Raw genomic sequence first — 24505 nt, forward strand, 5'->3', positions numbered from 1 at the left:
GCAAGAAAAGTTTTGTCCACATGAGAAAATAATCAATTTTATTTGCTTTCAGTATAATTTTAGTATTTTTGCTCTGCAATTCACCGCATTAAAAACTTTCAAGCCCCTAAACTAACTCTTGTTAGAGATTTAAAATTTTTCCAATTCGTCCAAAACGACCTACCAAAATCTTTACTTTAATCTCTCATTTAACCTTGCCTAAAAACCAAAATTCAGCTAAATTGAGCAAAATATATGTTTTAATCAACTTTTAAATTTTCTTAAATTGCTAAAATCATCTAAAAATTTCTGCCACTGTATGTGGTTTCCATAAGGAAAGACTACAGTACAATTCAGTGAGAAATTTTTTTCAGATTTCATAACAATCTCTCCAGCAAAGTAAATTATTGAGAAAAAAATAATTAAATAAAACCCATATATTTATTTAAAAATTTCTTGTAACCCACCAGGAGCACTAGTGATCTCCTGGCTGGACTCGTGTCTTTTGATGATCGCCTTGAGCGAGCTCGTCCTGTTGGTCAGGGCCTCATTTTTGCTCTTCTTTTGCGTGTCGGCGGCGATTTGGCTGCGGCTCTCCTCTTTCAAGAAGGTATCACGCAGCTTGGCCTTGGGTTTCTGGGCGCTGCTAGGGCTAACAGTTGTGCCCGTCTCTGAAAAATTAAAGGATCAACATTAATGCGAGGATTGACACTCTGAAAATGAGTAGTTAGAATAAAAATATAAAATAAATTTTAAATTGGCTCATTCGTTGGATTGAAATGTATTAGCAGAAAAATATATCAAAATTGAAGTAAATTCATTTGCACGTCAGCTCCTTTTATTAGCTTTTTAAATAAAATATTTAATAAATAAATATTGAAATAAAGAAAATATTTAATAAATAAATATTTAAATAAAGGAAATATTTAAAAGCCTTGCTGTGCTAGCGCAAACATTTGTTTCTAGAAAATTGACGGCTTTACAATTGAAACGATTTGGACTGTTTCTTAAATTTACCAAAACTCAATGAATCGAGACGCATCACTCTTATTTTACTAGAAATAGTCCAACGTTCCGTGGTTCTAAGACATTATTTACCGTCAATCAAGCCACCTTTCGACTTTAATTTTATCCTCTTGAAGTTTCGTAAGGAAAAAGGCTCCAATTCCGGTGTTGAAAGGCAATAAAACGCGCCTGATTTATCACCAGAGCGGCATGCATGGCGTGGAAATTGTGTTCCAATACGCGTGTTAACATTTTTGTCGGTTTGTTTTGGTTTCATTAGCTAGTGAGCTAGGGGTTGTCGATTCTAATTTTGTCGCGTCAGCACCTCTCCAAAGACGCGTGCAGTTGGGGCGGCTGTTTAGATTAGGGGCATTCCTTGCTTGGGCGAGCTGCACCAGGGGCTGCTCTATTTGCGGCACAAAGAACAAAAGTATACTCACTGCTGTTCTGCTCGTGCCGCTCCACCAGGCTCTTTAGCTGTCCAGTCGACGGCTGCAGCTCCGGCATCTCTTCTTCTTCGGCAGCCGGTTCCTTTTCTTGCACCACACTCGCAACTGCAGCAGAATGAACGGAGAGAATTTAATTTCGATAGTGAGAGCACGACGATTCAGAAGGGGAATGGTGGGTTTTTATTTGAACAGGGAAAGAGAATTCGTGTCAATAGGCTCAAAACAAGCGTCCACTCAAGCGAGCACTTACAGTCAGAAATAATAATGGCTACTGCAAGCTAAACAAATAGCAGCAGACCCTTTCTAATCTAGGGTTGCCAAGAAGTAAAATCTTTTTAAAATTTTTTTAAATATCCATTGAATTGATATAAGGTAACGATTGAAATATGGACCGAATAATAGCAAATTTCAAGAAAAATTAAACGGTTATTTTGTCAAAGATTTTTTGAATTGATTGAATTTTAATGAAGCCAAACACAGACCCCTTTTGAAAATCTGCAATTTTTGAAAAAATGAAAAATTTCTTTCAAGACTAAAAAGCACTATTTTTTATTTTCTCACTATTAAATTTTCATAAATTTTCTCACCCCGGAAGCAATTAATTTCCTATGCTAAAAAAGAGGGCGTAACCGGTAAAATTCGAAAAATTGGATTGTGTGAATTATGAGGTTAATTTACCTCCTGGCGAAATAAATCATTGTTTTCAATAGAGAGACAGTACCATGCGAACTTTGGAGCCGATTTTCTCATATATTTAAATCGCAACCTGGGACAGTTTTAGCTCTTTCCCAAATTTCAGGGCATAATTAAAAAGGTGAAAATTATAATTCAGAACTGATCAATTTTAGCAAAGGGGTGGAATATTAGAGTCAAAGCCAGGCCTCTGATAAAAAAAACTAGGGTTACCAGTCTTCAAAGCGCGCAGACCGCCGAACAAGGGTCGTCCTGAGAGGTCGGTGACGTCCTGCTTGGGCGGCGTGGGCTGGTCAACCACTTCTGTCGGGGCCGCAGCAGCTGCCGGCTCTGCGAATCGTAAAACACGTGTGTGCGTTAGAGTGGATCGGCAGATTTGAAAGTTAAAAGTGTCATCTCTCGGCGCGTGGTTTATTTCGGTCGAGCAGCCGCTGCTGGAGCGAACGTCAACACTGACCTTGGGTCCTTCTCAGGGCCCGTAGCCCGAACAACGGCCGACCAGACTCATCCAAGGGGCCGACGCCGTAGCTCGAGGTTACGCTGTCCGTCGGGTTGGCTTCCCTAGGTGGCGCAGAGATTTTTCTCACGCCTGAAACACCGGACGTGCAGCGTTCAGAATTGCTTTTTTGCGGTGTAATTCAGGATTCATTTGCTGCGTGTCGGCTTTTATCAAATTAATTAAAGGTCATTGACAGGGAAAAATTTGATATGAATAAAATAATGTAACACCACCTGTTGCTTGAACCAAAGTTAAAGAAATTCTGAGAATTAAAAATTTTTATAGCTGTTCGAATAAGGATTTTAGATGACAACTAGGAAAATTCACCAAAACGAAATGAATGTAATAAATTAAAAGAAGGTGCGAAGATATATAGAGTTTGGGAAGCCCTGCATTTTATTGTAAACCCTTATAAATTGAAAAACCTTTATAATACTTTCCAAGAAACGTTGTGGCAATATATGGTGTTGAAAAGAAATTGCCCAATATGGTCATATTTTATGAACGTTAAAAGAGAAAAATTAGGAAAGAAAAGGTAAAAAATGGAAGAAGAAGAAAAATACCCTTGGCCGTGATATACCATTTTTCTGGAATTCATTATAAAATGTTTGTGACGTAAAATTATTTTAATTTTATACGCACACGACTTGTTGCTATTTGATTAATAAACAGATTGTGATTAAATTTATCTCAGTTTACCACAGTTCAATATTTCAACCATCGCAAACATGAATGGAAGGATTGATAAATCGATCAACTCTCGAGCATTCTCAAGATAATTGAAGAGAAAATTATCTGGACCGATGTACGCAGAGGAATGATGAATAACTACCATTTAGCACTTAATATCGATTAAAGTTCACTTTTCCATCGAAGGATAAATGCACTTAATTGCAGAGAACTGAGAACTAGAATCTGAAAAAAGCGATGCACAGAAAACTCGGCAATCTGCTGCCAATTACGCTCGGCCGTGAGGGGCAATCTCTGAATGGTCTTATAAAAGCATTTATGTGTGTGATGAATGGTAAAAAAGTGTCCAAGAAAACGGCTGTGAAATGTGAGTCAGTGTGTTAAGAGGCGCACAATCGAGCGTGTTTACAAAAGTGAATAGCGCGAAGTGGGCACATACAGTATTGCAACGAGAGGCTCTTCTAAACGCACCGTTAGTTTGGCCGCGCCTCGATCATCGCACTGCCGCGCCGAACAGAAAACCCGTGAATCGGAATTGACCGACTGACTGACTGCCGCCGTGCATTCGATTCGCGAGATGCGCGGAGCAGGAAAAAGCGATACAACAACAAATGGCAGGAAGCCAGCCGGTCCGCTTTGCTGTTCATGAAAATTCCGCGCTGCTTTGTTACCACAGTGTCGCAGTCATCGTGAGAGTGAGGCCAGAGATAAAAGATTTGTTGCGCCAAACTGACTTTCGTTCGAATAAATTGAATGGCTGCATGAGCACAATTTAGCAACACGATTTTGTTACAAAGAAGTGAGGTAAACCGTGAGAATTTAAATTGGAAAAAAATTGTTTAAGGCAAAATTAGTTTATGTACTTATTCGTCAACATTTGGAGCAGAAATTAATTTTTTAGAGATGAGATTTGGAGGATTTCATCTACACATAATAACTACCCAAAACTTTGAAATCCAAATAATTATTTGAAATTTTCCTAATGATTTGATTTGGTTTGAAAAACTCCTTACGTTTTTTAAATATTAGTAACTTAAAAAGTACAATAAATTTTGCAAGGAGATATTAAATTACGAATGTGTTACTCACATCAAGATGTAATTTATAATTCAAAGGATGAATCTGGACCCCCTTTAAATTAATTATGATTTTCTTATGGGCTTTTAAAATATGTGAGAAAAACAGGAAATATAAAAATATACCAGCGTTAAATACAAGAGTTTTATTAAAGAATTAAAATTATAGCAAATTAAGCATGTTGTTCATAGATATTTTAAATTTTTTGCTCAAATGGAATACCAAATTAAAAAAAAATATGTATCTTAGTTGTTAATATGCAATCAAACATAACATACCTTTCTGAACTTTTGATAGTCAATAAATAATTTAAAAAACTACTGACTGAAAAAACTTCAGTGACAATATTGCAGAAAATCTAAAGAATAAACCAAAACGAGTTTGTGTCTTGGATCCAATCGTTATGAGGGCCAAAAGTGATTGTACCTCCCGAACGGAATGCGTACTTACTAAAATGCCCTTTTGCAGGTACTTACTGCTGGTTGAGCGCTACGGGAGACGGGGCCGTTCACTTCGCTGTGGCGCGTACGGAGTGACTGAACAGGCGAGTGAGGACCGTTCAGGCTGAGGCAGGCGACCGATTTTAGCCGTCAGCCACCTATAGCGTGAGATAGCAGTGTGGCTCCCCGCGTGTTTACTTAGCCAGCCAGCACCGACGGCCCCAACAGCGAATTCACGCGCCGCACGCGATTTACCTTTTCACTTAACACACATTCTTCTCGCGGGGAGTAAGAAAGAGGCGAAGAAGAACCAAGGGAAGAGAGCAGGTTGTAAAAGGCGGATTAATTAATTTCGAACCGTGAGATACGCACTAGTTGACGGTCTAATCGTTCGGAATTACATCAAACGCTGATTTAAAATGCGGTATAGGAAAGGATGGGTGTTTTCGAAAAATGTGATTTTATGATTTGGACCAAGCACCATGGCCGTAATCGCAGCCAAGCGGAACGGTACAGGTTGTTTGATTTAAATTTATAGTCCACTCGTTAAATTTAGACCTGCCCAAAAGTCACTTCAGCAGTTATTTAAAATTAAAATAACGTTAGTTCAAAATGTTAAATTATGAAATAATTTTTTATAACTGTTAAAAAATGGCACTCACTCTCGGTCTCTTGGGACACCTTCCTCTTGATAGTAGCCACGGAGGTGTTAGAGGGGCTGTCCTCCTTCAGGAAGCTGGCCAACTTGCCCTTGTCCAACTTTCCAGTGCTGGGCTGCTTGACCAGCTCTGGCTTTGCTGTCTCCTCGGCTGCCCTGAGCGGCGTACTGACGGTGTTTCCGTCCACCTCCTCGGGCTGCTTGCGAGCCGGCGACGAGTTCTTGCGGCCGCTCTCACTCTTCACGGGTGACACGCTCCTCCTGCCGTTCACCTGCGGAATCAAATTCCAAAATTAAAGATACGATATCTACTTTCAATTGAAATTCTCGATATATTTTTAAATATGAGGAGTATTTTCTCACGCGTCATGTACACAAACATTTTTACTATAAAAGCTATTACTTCAAATATCAACAGCCTTTCCTTGTAATTAATCTCCTTGTGATAGGACTAAGCCACTTAATACAATTTTCTTCAGAAATACATTTTATCAGACATTTATTGTTACTTCACACAGTAGTATTATTTGTTTCATTTTATGCCCCACTTCCTTCCTCTCTTTAATTTTTGAGATCTCGTGTTGTTTTACAAGCGCTTTCCGCTTGTAATAAGTTGGGTATTACACGGGCCTTCGCGAGAGTACAGTGCACGCACGCAGTAAATTACCTGTCGCGTAGGCGAGGCTCTGCGAGTCGTAGTCGTCGATACCTTCGTGGTGGAAGTCGTTGTGAAGATGGTCTGCGTCTTCTTGGCGTCTCTGATAGCCGCACGCAGACGTCTTCTTTCGTCGTAGTTCGTTGCTTTTTCAAGCTAAATCAAAGTAAAAGCAAATTCCAATATTTTTTCTTTCCTGGCTTGAGAAAACTTGAACGTAAGCTTCTGGCTAAATATCTCTTTATTAAAAATAATTTCACCGTAAAAAAGCAAAAATAAAACAGAAAATTGCATTTTTGTTCATTCAGCCTTTAATTTGTTATGTTAATAAATTCAGTTGATGTGACATTTTTTCTGGTTAAAAAAATTATTATAATCTACAATGTACAAAATAATTGGTTAAAAAATTATTATAATCTAAAATGTACAAAATAATATCCTTTTTAGGGAATAAATATTCAAAGCAGAAAAAACAATTAGTTAAGTAAATTTTAAGTCAAAGACTACCTAGTTATAAGATGTTTAAAATTAAATTATAAGAAATAAATGCCAAGTCGTGAAATTTAGAGATGTGTTCACGGTCGTTATAGTAAATTAGAGTTAAACTTCGAAAACAAAACAAAATTTGATTCCATAAATTATCTTGGAGTAACTTTTCAATCTTCAGGTCTATGTTTCAAAGCATATTGATAAAAGAGTGAAAGCATCAATTTTTACTACCGGTAAAATTGAAAATTTGTCGAAAAGTTCTATTGATAGAGCCCAAAATTGTTTGAATTAGCCATTTCTCCTGTTGCCTCCTATGGCATATTGAAGCTGTTTGGAAACATTCAACTCTTGAAGACTTAAACAATCTCAAATGAGCCAAGAGAAACTTCTTTAAGAAAGTTTTATGTGTTGATAAACGAATGAAGTCAAGACTGGTCTATGAGTTGGTTGAGACTGATTATTTTATTAACGATCTAAAGATTAGATTACTTTATTCAAAGCTGCTAAATACAAGAAATTGTTTCCCAAAATTGTTGTAATATGATAAATTTCATGTGCTGTACACCGTTGGTGTCTAATAAATAAATAAATAATAAGTAAATGTGTTTGTCTAAATGAATTAAACTCACCATGATTTCCAACTGACGGACATCAACAGCCTCATCAACCTTCTTCTCAGCAGGCTGCACCGCCGGTTTGGCTTCTTCTGGCGCTTGTTCCTGCACAGGCGCGACCGAGTCGCCGATCTTGCTGCTGGTCCTGCGCAGAGTCACGCCAAACTTTCCGCTGGCCCTGGAGACACTGGCCTTGGGCTGCTCTTCACTCAGCGGTGCCACCTTCTCCACCCTGACGGGCTCCTTGCACAGCGGTGCCACCTTCTCCACCCTGACGGGCTCCTTGCACAGCGGCGCCACTTTCTCCACCCTGACGGGCTCCTCGACCACCGGCGCCACTTTCTCCACCCTGACGGGCTCCTCGCACAGTGGTGCCACCTTCTCTGCCCTGAGGGGCTCCTCGACCACCGGCTCTTTGACGTCCGACTGCTTTCTCACGGTCTCGGGCTCCTTCTTGGGCGGCTCCACAGCGGCCGGCTGGTCGAAGTTGCGGATGCGGTCGGTCACCTTGGAGAAGACGGACGGCCGGCTCAGGATGTCTCTTTCGTACTTCTTGCGAGCCTCATCCTTATCCTCCTCCGTACGCTCGAACAAAGCCTTGCCCAGGCTCACCGCCTTGTTCGTCTCGAACACCTTAAAAAATCGGGAAAATGTGGTGCTATTATGTTATAAACACGCTAATTCAAACCAACAGTGGCTACCTGGGGGACTTACTTAGGTATAAAGCTTAACTCATGTTGCAAAATATTTAAACCCTGACAGTGGAAAAAAACAGCAGCTAGACCAGCTCTGAAATGAACCTTGAAAATGTTTAAAAATTCCTGGTGTTTTTAAAAAAACATTTTAGCGAATAATTCTTGAAATTAACAGGATTTAGTATTTTAAAAATCGCACAGACAAACAACGAAATGGATTTGATGAGAAAAGAGATAATTACGTATTTTCGCTCGAGACATCTGCTTTGAATCATTGAATTCTCGTCAGGAGCACTCTTTACTGAACAAACTAACAAAGCAACTGTGGTGAATTGCAGAAAAGCGTTGCCCCCCTCCCTCGGTCGCGGAAACGAAAAGAATGCATCCAGTAGGAGCAAGGAATAATTTAAATTGCGCTGCTCTCCCTTGAAGCAAAACTTTATCTTATTCCCACAAGAAAATCATTCCATTTCCAAACGAACCACTCAGTGAAATATCTGTCAAAATGCTATCACAAAACATGAATAAAATGTGGTGGTTATGCACTCTTTAGCTGATTGTAAGAGCAATTCACGTGAACAAATAAAGAGGGAAATTTTGAGAATAAATTATATTTTGCTAATTAAATTTAATAAACTAGCTCTCACACGGAAAAAATGTACGTTCTCAAACAAAATTGATTAGTTAAGTGATTTTACAATAAAAAATACCAATTATTGCAAAGCTGCCCCTAAAAAAAAATCAAAATTTCACTTTTCCAATTTATGTAATTTAATATTTATCATTGCCTGAGACTGATAAGAAATAAAATACTGTCCTATTTGCCAATACTCAGGGCGAGATCCGAGTTTTCACTATTAATATTTACTTTTATTTTCGATTGAAATAAAATTCCAGCAAGTCTTTCCTGTAAAATAGATTTAGAAACTCTTACCTTCTTCTTCTTCTCAACCTTTCCAAGGTCGGTGGTGAGGAAAATGTTGGCCTTGTCAGCGACGCTGAGCAGCGCAGGCTCTTCCTTCTCCTCGTCCTCATCTTCCTCCTCGCGCAGGCCGTCAAGGCCTCCGGGCGGCACGACCACCTCCAGGGGTGTCCGCTCACGCTTGGTCGACTCGAAGTCGCTCTCAGGCTCGCTGACGCGGTCGGCGAAGCGCTGTGGACGGCCATCAGGCGACGAGTCCCTTGAAAGCTGCTGGATGTGCGTCTGGCCCTGCGCCAGCAGGCGCCGCGAGCTGTTCTCCTCGTCCTCCGTGTCCAGCAGGTTGTTGCTACTGTAGCGGATGTCCTCCAGCTCGGTGACCGTCTCATCCTCCTCGGTCGAGACGCCGCCGCTTTCCTCCTCCGACTCTACTGGCTTGCTGATCTGCAATACGCGCAGGCAAAAGCAAACTTAGAAGCGACGAGGTATGCAACCGGTTAGGCACGAATGTAAGGCGTATTGCGTAAGTATCATTCGATTAATTTTCAAAGGTACATAGCGATTAATTGAATTAATGAAATTTTACTGCACGGATCCGAAAAATCAATGTTAAATTTAATAAATCTGCTGATCAGTCCATTAATAATTGTTAACACAAAAAATTACAAAAACCTTGCTTGAATGAACTGGATAGAAATCATTAAAAAAGTAGCAAAATTTTAAAAATACTCTTTAATAGATAAAATTGAGAATAATTGAGAACTAGAGATTTTTTAGATGGTTTAAACTTACTGTAACAGCAGGAGCAGGTTCCTTTGGGGTCTGTGTCACCTTAGGCACCTCTTTTGGCGCCTTCTCCACGATCTTGGAGCCAGACACGCTGCGTCCGTTGGTGCGCGGCGCGTTGTTATTCTGCTTCTGCTGCGGCTGCGGCTGCCGGACGGTGGTGGCCGTCGTAGTCGTTTTTCTGCTCTCCTGCGTGCGCTGGTAAGTTTGAATGGCGGACTTTCGCACGATCGGCGCCGGGGAAGCAACGGGCTTTGTTACCTCGACGGGTTTTCGTTGGAAACGGTTTGTTTCCGTTTTGATCGGAGTTGTGGAACTGCGCGGTTTGCTCGTCACGGCCCTCTGTCAATGGGGAAATTGCTTTTTTAAGGATTTCCTATTGTTATATAAATTTCGGAGGCGAGACAAAAGAAGACCGAGGAATAAAAATCGTTGAAGATCAATTGAAATCGTTAAAGGCTGTTCGCAGTCGAGATAAATTAATTGACAAGATCAATTTGCGCAGTTTTTTTTAATAGTTTTTTTAGTTTATAATAAAACCATTAATTCACTCCAAATCTAAAGGAAAAGCAAATGCACTGGATGCAGTGCTTAATTTTACTAACTTTTGCTGTTTTGTTTTCAATTTCAAGTCTAGTTTTATTTTGTATAGTTCTTACCTCAGGCGTTTTGACGCAGGTAGCGGTGGAAGACCTGTCGATGATCGTCTTCTTGATAGTGCTCTCGACGGTTTTCCTGGTTGTGGGGCTGGTGATGGTCTGCATAATTTTCTTGGTAGGTTTGGTCTCGATTGGTGCGGCCCTCTCGGGGCTGGAAGATGGAGACCTGTGGGCCTTTTTGCCGGTGGGCGACGTCTTCTTGGGACTCTGAACCGGGCTCTGGCGCCATGGCTTGTCTGGTGAGGCGGAACCGTGCTTGCGGTTGCAGCACCGGTCCTCGTGCTTCCCAGCAGCAGGCTCTGGCTGCTTCTTGGCGGCGGCGTTATTCAGTATGGGCAGCTTGGTGGGACGCTTCAGGGTCGAGGTGGTGGTCGAGGTGGCGGGTGCGGTCTCCTGCTTCGGACTGACCTTTGATTTGGACAGCGTCCTGGTGCGCACCGGCGAGCAGGAAGAGTCGCGTTCGCTCGAGTCCTCCACTTGCTCGCGGCTCCTCCTGCGCAGTGTCTTCTTGGCATCCGTCACCGGCTTCTTCTCTGGCGCGGCCTTCCTGGTCAGCTTAACCTCGGCCACGGCGCGCTTGACCTGCTGCGGCTCGGCCTTCTTGGGCTCTGGCTTCTTGGCCTCGTCCGTGATGCTCTTCTTGCGCTGCTCTGGGGTGCGCAGGATAGACTTGGGCTTGGCGGCGTCCTCCACCTTTGACCGGACGGTGGCGACCTCTTCGTCGCTCGACTCGTCGTGTCGCTCCTCCTCGTGGCTAGGGCTGCACGGTGGCGAGGCGCTTGGGGTGCCGGCCCGTCTGGCCTTTGACGCCGAAGACAGCTTCCTCCTGTTGGGCGAGGTTACGCGGCTTCCACCTTCCTGCTGCCGCACCAGGGTCACCGAGGTGAAGGTCGAGAACTGCGCGTCCTCTTTATTCTCGGACACGCTCGACTTGCGGCTGGACACCTGGCGGGTCGGACTTCCCGCGTCCGACCGGACGGGGCTCTTGCTCATCTCTCGCGTTGGAGAGCTCGACTTTCTGGTCTCGCTAGAACGGCGCAAACTCGATTTGAGCTCCTGACTCTCGTTGGAGCTCATTTTGACCTCGAAGATCTCGCGCTGAGGAGTGCTGCGGCTCTTGACCTCGTCAGAGGTCATCCTCGATTCGGTCGTGCTGGAGCGACGGCTGCCCGCGGGACTCCGGATGGCCTCGGAGGCTCTAGCGTCACTGTTGCGGCGGTAGCTAGAGCTGAGCACCTCTCTGGACGGAGAACTGGACACTCTGGATGCGGTGGACTCGAAGCTCGAGGTGATCAACTTGACCTCGCTCGTTGAAATGGAGGCCAGCTTGACCTCCGCAGCGCTGGAGCAGCGGCTTCCCGACTCCCTTGACGGACTTCTGATGACCTCTCGCGGAGGGGTGCTCGAGACCCTGGCGTCGCTGGTGCGGCGGGAGCCGGAGCTCTCGGTTGAGATGATCTCCACCTCTCTGGATGGAGAACTGGAAGAACACACGTAGCTCGAGGTGGTCACCTTGACCTCCCTGGTCGGACTGGAAATCATTTTGCCTTCCGATGTGCTGGAGCGGCGGCTATCCGAGCCCCTGGAAGGACTGGACTTTGAGCTGCGGCGGCTGCTGGTCCTGCTGGCCGGCGGACTTTCCGCCTCCGACCGCGAGTCGAGCATCTCTTGCAGCGAGCCGCTGGTCGTCGTGGTGGTCGTGGTCGATTCGAAAATCACGGTCACCGCCTGCTGCTGGAGCTGGTGCGAGCCATCGGAGCTCTCGATCAACTCTGCCGGCTTGGTCTGCTCGGCCGGTTTCTCGCGAATGTCGAAGTGGTCGCCCGCGCGCAGTTCGCCCACCACCAGCTCGCGGTAGGTGGTGCCGCCCCGCTTGGGCGTCTCCTCGCGGATGGCCGCGTGCGGGTCGGCGCTCTGCACGTCCTTTAGCACCTCACCGGTCGTGTAGAAGTCGCGCAAGCGTTTCTCGCGCAGCTTGTACATGCGTGCGCGTATCTCTTTCTTGCGGCCAAAGTCCTCCGCCGCTTGCCACTGAAACACGTCAAAAGCGAGACTCTTACCTTCAGGCCTTGCGAGCTTAAGAGAGAGATAGAGATAGAAAATACGCACCATTCGGCGCAGCACTTCCTCATCGTTGATCTGCTCCACGTCGTCTGGCTGGGGCGGCAGCTGGCCCACGTCGGTCGCCATGGCCGTGGGCCTGCAATCAGGGAATAAACGCTATTTATGTTAATTTCACATGCACACAGGTGAGCCGAGCACGTGGGCGACGCGGAGGCTCGCCCACGGCCGCCAATTCGCTCTGCCCCCGCGCGACACGTCTCGATGGCACGCCGGCCGGCCTTGCCCGAAACGGACCGCCCGCAGCTGCCGTCACCGCTAATATTAGCCACTTTCGGGCCCAGGCTTCCTCACCCGCCGGGTCAAGCGTCAAGGTCAATGTTTCCCGGAAATAGGTCATGTTTTGACTGTCGAAAACGGAGCACCAACCCACGGGCAAACGAATCCTGTCCTTTTTTAAATAAAAAAGAGACCCTTGAGATTTCTCAGAAATAGGTCATTTTTCGGCCGCGTCGAGAAATCGGGCGTTTTGTTTTTATACTGCCCAAATTTCACAAGAGCGGCTTTCGAGTTTGTCGCCGCGGGACAAAAATTTGAATATTCAACTTAGCGAAAAAGGAAACTGTGTAATTACGACCCATTTCGTTGTAAATTAAATTAGCAGCTTTAAAGAAAACGAGCAAACTGGCAAGTTACATTATATCTTTTGTTCATCTCAACTTCAACAAAGCGGACGTGTGTGTATGTCACGGAATTTTTCAAGTTTGATCTCATCTCTCGGCGCAAACCGAGGATGAAAGAGCTACCTTTTGCCATTTCGACAGCGACTCGGTTCATTTGCCCTTAGAAGGCAAAGACGGGTTCACAAACGCCGCGCTGGAACTTGTCAAACGCAGTCACACGGACAAGTGTGTGAAAAGTGTCGAGTGCGTGATTCTGATTCTCGCTCCACGGCATTTCGGTCCGAATGTACGTGGGTGTGCCCTGAGCGAGTGACCTGAGGTCTCGGGTTTCTGTGGCTTTGAATGCATTCGCCGTGAAATCAAAACAAACCCCCTGCGCTCTCGCTAGATGATTCGATCGAAATTAGCCGACCTTGCCAAAGCAGCGTGCGTTGGAGGCGACAGACGCCCAACAGACTTATCGGATTTTCTCACTCATTAATCACCGCCAATTATGAGAGTGAGGAAAATAGCGTCTCACGCCTATTACCAAAGCCGAAATTTATAGCTTATCTCTAGCTGTGAGAGCAGGATTGGTTAAAGACGTACCCTTTTTGTTAACTGGAGAAAATAACAACTGGAAATCAAAAATATTGTTTCGAAAATATTGCTTCAAAACAGCTTTAAAACCCTAAATCAGAAGTGAAAGCAAAATAGGGAAGGTGGAGGACTTTGGAAGCAATAAAAGTAGCAATCAGTGAGATAGGAAGTTTCACCAAATTCTTCTTCAAATCTTTTCTTTCGCAATCAGAGCACAAAATTTTAGATATCCCAGTTGAGATAAAATTAAAAGTTAATAATATTTTTTCTAATGACTCATTCCATTTGTAGCCTAACTTAATGCCATTTGGATGTATCCTGGAAATTTATTTTCAAAACGATTCTTAAAAAGTACGCTGCAAACACGTTTGGTAATGCGTATCGATTCTTAGCGCAATCTGCGTCACTCTCGTGGAGAAACGAGTTTGTGTCCTTTTACTTCTCGCGCTGCGGTTTGGAGACTTGAACTCGCGGCGGCAAACTCATCAGCTCACCTACACACACACACACGGGTGACTCATCCGCTTTACTTTATTATTATTGCCGAGAGTGGCTTATCTCCTTTGAACCGACAGCAACGAATGGCAAAAGAGTCGTAAATCTTTTCTCTTGTGGATTTACATGACTTTTAAATGAATGAATGACGATGGCTCAAAAATGCTAATTTCTTGTGTTACGTGTTACATTGCGGTTTTATTAAGTGAAAAATTCATGCCCTTCAGAAGAAGTAGCAATTAAATAATAATTTCATTTACCACGTGGTGTCAATTATTAAGCATTTAAATACAGTGTAATTTAAATATTCAAACACTTTAACAAAAATTTTGTGGTCTGTATTTATGGAAAGTTGGAATTTGATTGCAACTAAGTGAGTGAATCTAATTGAGTTTCCCACTTAAGAAATGAACAAATAAGAAGGTGATAAGGAACACGTTTAGACCAGCCGCATAAAATTCAACTCGCTAGATCAGAACGGCTTTCATTTGTATCTTCCAAGCAGCAGTGTTCTTTGATATTTTTGCAAGTCAAATTTTTATTTAAATTTATCCTAATAAAAATACTGACCAAAGTTGGAAAGTCAGCAAAATACCCAATGTCCTGTGTTCAAATAATTTCAAAGCAAAATATACTTTACCTAGGTAGAAAAAATTGCCTTCAGCGTGAGGAGACCACGCCGATCATCTCTTGTCCTCAAAATTTCACAGCCAAAATGTACCCGGCCGGCGCACCAACGGGACAGAAAGCGCTTACTATTTAGCTACAGTATTTGAGCTCCCTCACGTTTTACTGCTTCGACGCCGACCACAGCTATCACAACACGTGAGTTTCCCACATTTCACTGCCCTACATCGCTTCAATTAACTGAAATATTTTGTTCCAGAAGTCACTTTGGCAACTATCGCAATAACCGTGATGATAGTGCTTCTGCTCCTGCTCTAAGGAAACTGTTTGTTATAGTGCAAACCCAAGAACAGTCGTGTCAGGCTCATTTAATTGATTACAATAAAATCAATCAAATTTTGATACTGATAATCAGTTTGATTGTAGTTTAGATACAACTTTCTGAAAAACAAAATAAATGTTGTTTAGTTTTTCTCGTTTTTCTGTAGATAGTTTTCTTTAATCTTTATATTTTTTTGCTTTGATATTATAATTGACAACAAGAAATGTTTTGTAAATTTAATTCTGTTTATTTCTCCATAAGAGGCAAAAAAAATAAAAAATAAATATGATATTGTTCGGTCGTGGAAGGAAAAGCCACCCTAACTGTTTTCACCAAGTAAGTTTCATAAGTCCAGTGCCTGACGCAGTCCAGTGAGTGAATCGATAACGTTGTTTCTCGGACCAAATACATTTCAAATTCCTAATGGATTTTAAACGTTTAGCTTTGACGTGTGCTGTGCTGCTTGCCTTTTTCATAAGTTCTAGTGAGTTAACTACGAGCGTATTTTTTATATGTTTTGTGGATGCAACACGTCATTTCAAGGCATTTTGCCTTGGTTTAAATGAAGGAGCAGTTTTGTCCATAAATTCTTATTTTTTGCCCAAATGAGTTGTCTTTGCTCAGCGAAAAAGAATTTGTAAGTGGTCTCGCCATCATAATGGGACATTTTAAATTTCCAGCTTCGGCCTTCAAGGAATGTATCTCGAATGCACCAAATGCGACAGTTGGAAATACGGAACTTCTCGTTTGCTACAGGGAATATCCTATTCTTGTTCAAGGACTTGAGCAAATAGCGCATGAATGTTGCTACGACATCAGATACAGTAAATATTTCTGTTGCACCTCCAATGTATTCGAGCGAACCAAGTATGTAAAAGCGGAAAGTTTTGAAATGAATAATTTAATCTTATTCTGTTCCATTCAAACTTTTCAGATGGATCAACTTTATAACTGAGATCGTGTGCTTTGGCATCGTCATAGGAATTGTGATCCTTATTGCTATATGGATCAAGATTGCCTTTTTCTTAAGAGTGGACAGAGACACTCACACGCTCCTCAACACAATTTACTAGCCGCAAAAAATAAATATGTTCGTTCATGATTATGTTGGAAAATAAACCAGCTGGCATTTATTTTCTAACTCCTTAAATTTATTTCCGCATTTTAATTTCTGGCAATTCATAATGAGCTCAAAATATGTTTCTTTTCCGCGTTCTACATAGGTCTAGTTGGACGTACAATATTTTCGATTCCAAAAAAAATAATAATGTATTTTGGGTTATTTGAGCGCAGACACTTAAGAAATACAAAGCAAAGCTATTATTCTCCTTAAAAGAAATCAAACGGCAAAGTGATGAAAATGATACATCTCGGGAAAAATAAATGAATGATGCATTATGCTACAGTTATTATTAACTCTAATAAAAACTACTCACGATCGAACTTCTTACTTGAAGACCCTGAAGACCAAAATTAACGACTTAGTTTTCCATGATTGTCCCTAATAAGTACATTATTTCGAAAACATATTTTTAAAGTAAATGGCCACATTACACAAACAAGTGCAATGTGAGCTAATCGTTTGGAAGGATACAATCGGTAAACAAGGCCATGGACATTGATAAGAAATATAACTCGTTTTGGTCAGCATGGCCAGTGCGAGTGCGATCGTTAGCGGAGAGTGAATTTGTGCGACGACGAAAAGGGAAAATGGGGCCAAATATCGTGACCTTGATCTGCATCTTTGTTTTATTCGCAAATTTTGGTGAGTTGGGTGAGTTGATAATTTGCATTCGGTTTGCAGCATAAATAGGAGTTTTAGTTTCTTGTTGATATTTCGTTTCAGTGTCGCAAGCTGCTGGCTCGTCAATTCAGAAAAAAGCAAATAATGGAACAGACGGGAATCACAAAATTTGCATAAAGGAAAATTTTGATCATTGCAAAGTGTCTCCCGATTTCAATGAAACCAATGAACTTGAAAACTGCAAAAATCGTTGCTTAAATGATACTGAAAATTTATATTACTGCTGCCATCTTGATGATAACACAGAAAAACCACCGTAAGTATCAACAATATTTTATTGCTTCATATCACCACCCAAAATATGTGATTTGCTTTTGAGCATTTTCTTCAAACAGCTATTATGGACTCTCTGTGTTTTGCTCAGACAAATTCGAATAATAATATTAATTGGCCCTTAATTTTTTACAGAAATAATTCACAAACAGCTCTAGTAATCGTGGTTGTTTTAACCTCTGTGCTGAGTCTCATCATATTAGCCTTCAACTTCAAAATCGCGTTTAAGCTCATCATGAGGGCGAGGAACAAAGTTGCCAGTTTTAATACACCGCTTTCTCTAAACGGGGACTATACGCGCTTTGATGTTGGAGGAAACATTATTGCTGAATCTACTGAATCTTCTTTTAACCGGCCGTTCACTGTCAGTGGTGGTCTCGTGAAATGACATAAATGACTGTGAGCAAGTGACAAATTATATTTTAAATACGATTTCCAAAACATTAGAGTTTAGAGATTAGGATTGTGTTTATCGTTTATCCCAAGTGTTATCAGAATACAACCAAACTAATGCTTTAGTTGTTTTTCCCTGGACTTAATAAAAAGTCTTAATCCGTTTTAAAATAATAATGTTCATTATATAAAAATCGTATCATTTTGGTCAATGTGCCTGAGTAATTTAAGAAACTTTTGGTTTTAGTTAAAATTAATTTGGTGTTGCTAGTTCTTTAAGCTCTCAATCTAATTATGCAAAATTTCCTTCATTTTGAACTAACCTACCATTATTCAATTTTTTACTACACAATTTTTGGTTAAATTCGAATTTCAATTTTTTTCTAGGGGGATAAAAGTAAATTATAATCTTGAGTAAATTATAATCTATAAGTGATCTTAACATTCCACTACAATATTTTAAACTTCATATAAAAGTTCTTAAAATACCCTTATAATTAAGACTTACGCCTGTCTGTTTATCACAATTAAAATTAAGTTTTATAAATTTCTGTTGATTAATTTTGTGTCACCCTAAAAAATGATGGCTAAAAGTGAAAATTTGAGAAAATTTGAATGCCATGCCATCCATTCTGTGTAAATCCATGCAGAGAAGAGTCATTAATTTATTTTTTAGTTTATAAACAGTAAATTTCTTTTGCATTCTTTTTGTGTTCCCTATCGTTTGATTTTTGATAAAAGAAAATTGATATTTTGATTGTTTTTCACAGATTAAAATCCATCTTTTAGCGGAAGATTATTTTGGAAAATGGCGAACGGTACTTCAACACATGAGAAACCGCCTACGTAGTGAAAAAATGAAAAATAATATAGTCTAGCGCGGAAGCAAAAGCGTGAAAAAGTCGTAACAAAAAAGAGGAGACAAAACCAGCCGCTCCACTCATTGTCAGTCCACTCTCAACGACATTATTAGTATTTACCTTAAAGGTGAGAAATACTGTGAAATGACACCTGGGAAACACTTTTGAACAAATAATTTGAGGAGAGAGGGAGGGGGATTTATATTTTTAATTTATAGAAAATGTATGTATTGTGGCAGTTCCCGCCACTTACTGGCGCAAGTCAAACTCATTTTCTCCCGAATCAGTAGAGGAATATGCTTGAGGATTTCTTACAAAACCAAAATTAAACCAAATATATCAATGTGTTCGTATTATAAATACACTATATAAACGGAGTCTGCTATTAAAAAAAAAAGATAAAATTGTCTTACGATTCTAGATGCTTGACACTTTCATAACAATAATGATTTTCGAATTTCTTGAAGTAATATGTATAATATGTCATCAGTGTTATTTTTAATTTAAATATTGACATTAAAGATAGAAGATTAAATAATTTTGACCACCATTGGCTGAAATAAATCTGAGCTGGTAGAAAAATCGGTCTTAAATCATAGATGAACCTGCGATCTGTACAAAATTAGATATCTTTATTCAAATCATCAGGCTCACAGCTCTCCAAATAAGATTTAATCATTAGGTTTCTGAGATTTCGCAGCAGCAGGTCAGTTAATCATTTCAGCATTTCCACTACAAATATTTATTTTCCTGTTTGCTTCCTTTTAATGATTTAAAAGGGATTCAAAAGTAGATTTATAGGGCGATATTTTAGTACGAATTAATAATTAAATTACGCTAACCAAAATATTGAATTTGTATGTACAAAGTAAAATGCGGTAAAGAGCACGGGAGCTAGTTGGTTTTTCGACAGCTCATCAACAATTATTAAATTATTTTTTAATTTTAGCCTATCTTGGTAATTTATACGTAAATTAATGAAAACTTTTTTTCAGATAAAAATGAAGTTTTGGTGGCTGTACAGTTTGCTGTCATTCGCATGGAATAGCAAATATACCGAGATCCTGTTGACGAAAAGGACAAATCTACAAAGAAAAATGCAGCAATCTTGCACTTGGGAATTGGCGGATTGAAGCCCAAATCAACCCCAGTCTCTTCTCAAATAAATATAGTCCTTAATGTAAAAAAACTATCTCAACACGCTCAACTCGTAAACGAAAGTAGTGAGAGTGCAACCAATCAGCCGGACGCTGGATGAGTGGTACATCGACAAAAACGGCTCTCTGAAGGAAATTAGAAACGTTCCTCAGGGCCTGTCGCTTGTCAAAGACTTCGTGCTGCCCGATATGCACGCCTCCCACACCACCGTCATATTCCTGGACGAAGGGGTGGTCACGGATTGAGGTGCCCTGTTCGAAATCCCGTTCCCAACTCTTAGCACACTGTCTCTATGGCTGGCCGACCTGAGCGGCGTCCCCTTGAGAGGCTGGACACGCTTTTTGAGTCTGTCGAAGACGAACTCACCAAGAAAATGCACTCGCACCTGCAGCTGCTGACTTAGGGCTTGAGCGAATTATTTCAGGGCCCACATATGAGCACAGAGGACGTTTCCTTGGCCGCAGCAATCAGAGAATGCTTGCTTAGATTTGTGATTATTTACTTTGCAATGGTAATTTTCTTTCTGATTTTACAGACTTGATGTTATGTGTGCAACGTCATTGAAATAAGTCTTGTGATATTTTGAAAGTTCTCAGCCTACAGTCTGATATAGGCGCATTCATTCAATAATCAAACGGATAGTTTTCAAGCTCAAATAACATGAAATGTACATTAATATATGATTATGTGATATTGAAATGCTTCAGTTTTGTTTGAATAGAGTTGAAACCAAATAAAATTGTTCAATGCCTGCATTCCTGCTTGAAAATCCTTGTAATTTTCATAAATATTATGATGTCTTAACTTTAATTTGCATACAAGCTATTTTTGGAATCCAGTGTTAATATTAAAGCAATAATGATGCGACTCTTTGAATGAAATGTCCGGAACTCAATTCTCCGTGGAATTTGCCATACAGCTTGCATTTCACTGTCACACACTGGACGCATTTTTTATCATTTTGAGCCCAAATAAAAGTGGTGCTATATGTGGAATTCACTGCTTTTAATACAAAAAAGCTGCAGATGTGCATTTTTATTTAACTCCGTTTGGATCATGGAAATAATTCTCAATATACTACATGATACATAACTACTCCAGAAAATATTCTCCTCGTGTACGCCTTTGATGTTGTTATTTTAATTTTTAATAGAATTAAATTATACGTACACAAATTTTTTATAGTTTTCGCAATAATCATGACTACATGGCAGCGACGGCAGACAGAGTTTGCTGCTATAGAAGCAGGGGGATTAAATAATTATTGTTGGTCTGACTCTGGCGAGAGAGGAAGAATCTCCCACTCAGGCTCCGCTGCATCGTTCAATTTGAATTACGTAGAAGATTAGTTGCGCCCGGGAGAAGAACTAAATCATCCTTTGCTTCAAGCGCAGTCACTCAATTGAGAGTTTCTTTTCTTCTGATAAAGTGAAAATGGATAGCAGGCTCGCTTTGACGATGGTTCTCTTGGCCATGTGCGTTACTCTCGGTGAGTATTGAATAATTTTACATCTTCATATGGAGACTAATGAATCAGTTTTCAGCGGATTCATTCAGCAGATGTAAAACGATCGAGCCGTTCAGGCCAAAGGATTCCGACTCCAACGAAATTCTTTCCTGCCCCAACAAAAACAACAACGATTTGGAACCATTTGATAAAAATCACTTTTGCTGCCAGAAACCCGACGGATTGGAATATTTCTGCTGCGATTTAGATACATACCTCGATCTCAGGTAAGCAAATGAATATTTTAACGACTCGTCAGCATAATAAATTTGAGTATTTTAATGTAGGATGGCACCTTACAATAAGACCATTATGATCGCCGGTGCAATAGTCCTCGTGATGATCTGTATAGGCGCGGGTTTATCTATTTGGGACTGCTGTGAACAGACTAATTACAACAAGATTGGAGTTCTGTCCACAGCAGGGAGCGAAAATTTAAATGTTGCCTACCCCGAAAGTGTAGGAAATGAGATTGAAGTGACGCCAGTTTAATAATGGCCAAACTGATTGCTTTGATGCGTGAACAAAATAGTGACGTGTGAACTTCCATTGTGAATTATTCATAAAGAGATTTTCACCTAGAAAAAATATGAGAATCAAGATTTATTAGCTCTTAAGATTTGCGAGCGTTAATTTTCGATGTCTAGAGGGAAAATTCATTAGAGAGATCACTTCAGAACCAATAGATTGTGAAAATGTGGCGATTTTTTCAAATTTAAAATAAGTGTTAAAGTGATCCTGATAAATTTTTGGGAATGTGTTCGTCTTTGGTCCATTTATGAACTTTGGGACTTTAACATTTTATCATTTATCCCTCTATTTTTGCTAATTAATCAAAAACACAGACTTCATAGCCAATATACTTAACAGAAAACATGATTTTTCAAGGAAATATAGACGGCGAAGTTGTTAGAATGCTCTGCGTGGTTTCTAAAGTGTCTTTACTGTCTTTCATCTCTAATGTATATTACATATTAGCTGCTGTCAGGGTTGAACCCGACACTGCAAAACAGACTGAAAAGAGATTAAGCTTTAGGTATAAAGAACTATAAATGCAAGGATATTAAACAAATAAAATCAATAAAAGACAGTTAAAATACTAGCAATATGACTAAATTTTATTTCATTATTTTCAAATAAAAAATATTCAAATCTGTCTTTAAGGTTTAAGACAGATTAAGTCAGATTTAAGATTAAGTCACTAAGCCATTAGCCATTACGTACTAAATAAAAAAGCCACACCGCTGGGCCGATAAAAACTTATGTAGACACGGAAATATAATTTAAGAGTAATTTAATTTGCTTGGACCATCAATTTCATCGATTTAATTTAACACCTTTTAAGTGCTACGTATCCGTGGGCATTAACAAATGAAAAATAAACATTATTAAAATTTTCAAATTTGAAGCATGCACATCATATTTAAATCTGTTACAATAAATCGAAATAACTATATTGCTCAAACTTGTACTTCTCTGTAACCAAAATCTATTTTCAGGTAAAAAGCCGCACCTAAAAACATTTTAATATTATTCATTGGTTATAATAATGTGCAATCAATTTTCAATTCATCGTTGCACTAGCAGTAGAGTTGAAAGTTTCTTTGTGGAAGTATCGGATATACATGCGGACACTGGTACCAAAATGAACTTCAAGCATCTCCTTCTCTTATTAGTGCATTTTAACCTCGGTAAATCAATTTTATGCACATATCGGAAGTCAACTCCTCGGTCCATTTTTTATGTTTTTGCGGATAATGTGTAAATTTTATTTCAGCCCTTGCCAGCCAGAAATGCTTATCAAATTCGACCACATTGCCGCAGAGGGTTTTCAACGCGTTTAGCGATGATATTTCTTCGAGTATTCATTGTCCAGTGCGACCGGCCCTTTTAAATTCAACAATCATAGCCTCGGTCGTGGACAAGAAAGAAAATTTCTGCTGTCTGAAGCTCTCCACTTTTCACTATAAATGTTGTAATCAGGCAGATTCTGACACTAATACGTGAGTTTAACGAGTTTGTTTATCATTCACGAATTAGACTTATTGGAATTTTTACAGGACATGGGTAATCGTTGTAGTGATAGTGATTTTTCTGGGCGTTGTGGCCTTTTTCGCCTCTATAACCAAGTGTTTTCTCATTAGACTGATTTGGAAAAAAGAAGAGAGCAACTAGTTCGATTTTCAAGCAAGGCGAGACCTGCAAAGTTATTGCAATGAAGATAAATTATGGATTTTTTTAACAATAAAACAACAACCTTTGACTGAAAATATGTTGTGAAGAAAAATGTATGTGATTTTTAAGTAAACCAACGTTTTACTACCTGCGTAACTTGTTTTTTTCCAATGTGTATATTTAAGCAAAATGTCACGGTAAAATCCCCACCTTAAAAAATAGATCTGAAGTCGGAGCAAAGGAAGAAAATTAAAAGTTTAGTTTCTCTTGGGTGCTGAGGTCAGTCGTATCAAATCGCCAGGAAAATAGGTATTGACACTCCTGTTGTTTTGACAGTTAACAAACGCGGGTCATTTGATCGTTGCACAATGAAATTCATATTTACTTCCCTACTAGCAACACTTATTTCGGAGAGTACAACACTCTGATATTGTATATATCGGTAACCTTTTCAGGATTAAAAGCTCTTGTTTCTTTCATTTGATAAAATAAAATCCATGAAATTCTTTTCACGATTTATATTTAATTATAATCATAAAATTGCTTTTTTCTCTTCCATCAGCTTGCAAATTGAACTGTACAAAATAATTAGCATGGATTTAAATGATACCGTTTAGGCACATTAAACTAAATTGTACGAAAAACAAAATTATGTTAATTTCCGCGCTAATTTAATAATTAATAAATAATTGAAAAATTTAGTGTCCAAAATTTTTTCTAGAAAATGTGTGTGTGTAAAATGTGTGTATTTAAATGTTTTTAATCACTTGGATGTCACTGAAACATATGGAGCGAATGCCTCAAGAGCCTGTTTGATGTGGAACTCGACTCTCAGGCAGAGCGTGGTCAACAGCTTTAAGAGCACAAGTTTGGACGGCCCTGATATGTCCAGAAAGCCAATAACTATGAGCAGCTATTTCTATGAAATCAACGTTGTGCCCAATAAGCGACAAAATATTCTGCTATGCTATCAGGCAATAATGGACTACTACGGCTGCGATCACACAGAGATTCTCGTCAGCAGTTCGTAAGAAAGAAAATAGCCACTGCCCTGCCGTGAATTAACAATAATTTTGGCTTTCAGCACGCTTCAATTCTGATTTGCTGTTGGTTGTTTAAATTTTGAATATTCAAAATATGATGTTATTCATATGTTGTTATAAATATTATGTAAAAATTGAAGTTATTCCAAGAGACTTGGATTGTGTCCAGCAGAAATAACAGCGCAAGTCATATTCTTAAATACTTTTCAATATAGCCA

The 24505-nt window shown here is 40.1% G+C and overlaps 1 protein-coding gene and 1 long non-coding RNA gene across 14 annotated transcripts in view; one reads left to right on the top strand and one right to left on the bottom strand.

Annotated features, from left to right (window-relative positions):
• The window catches only part of LOC135936010 (titin homolog), a 49133-nt gene that overhangs the window by 17050 nt on the left and 7578 nt on the right, over positions 1-24505 (bottom strand). For 6 of the 9 annotated variants that reach the window (XR_010574268.1, XR_010574270.1, XR_010574269.1 and 3 more), the window contains exons 2-12: positions 12417-12507; positions 10308-12338; positions 9655-9990; positions 8878-9306; positions 7264-7881; positions 6158-6301; positions 5495-5762; positions 2584-2715; positions 2340-2456; positions 1425-1538; positions 447-650 (exon numbers count right to left, since the gene is read on the bottom strand). Coding sequence is in view for 6 of the 9 variants with exons in the window: in XM_065478680.1 (XP_065334752.1) it covers positions 447-650; positions 1425-1538; positions 2340-2456; positions 2584-2715; positions 5495-5762; positions 6158-6301; positions 7264-7881; positions 8878-9306; positions 9655-9990; positions 10308-12338; positions 12417-12497 (4474 nt within the window). In the remaining 3 variants the exon portion in view is untranslated. Of the gene's footprint in view, positions 1-446; positions 651-1424; positions 1539-2339; positions 2457-2583; positions 2716-5494; positions 5763-6157; positions 6302-7263; positions 7882-8877; positions 9307-9654; positions 9991-10307; positions 12339-12416; positions 12528-16510; positions 16653-24505 lie in introns of those variants that run through there. The other 3 variants (XM_065478679.1, XM_065478677.1, XM_065478678.1) reach the window with 3 other exon arrangements.
• LOC135936012 (uncharacterized) lies at positions 16738-23399 on the top strand. 5 transcript variants are annotated; one of them, XR_010574272.1, is made up of 8 exons: positions 16738-16839; positions 16921-17134; positions 17287-18531; positions 19400-21051; positions 21107-21296; positions 21357-22760; positions 22847-23072; positions 23130-23396. It is a non-coding gene; the product is annotated as an uncharacterized LOC135936012 (long non-coding RNA). The 5 variants fall into 5 exon arrangements; XR_010574275.1 differs by having other exon boundaries at positions 16921-17550; positions 18315-18531; positions 23130-23394; XR_010574274.1 differs by having other exon boundaries at positions 16921-18531; positions 21100-21296; positions 23130-23399.

This window comes from Cloeon dipterum, chromosome 2, assembly GCF_949628265.1.
Source record: "Cloeon dipterum chromosome 2, ieCloDipt1.1, whole genome shotgun sequence".
NCBI lineage: Eukaryota > Metazoa > Arthropoda > Insecta > Ephemeroptera > Baetidae > Cloeon > Cloeon dipterum.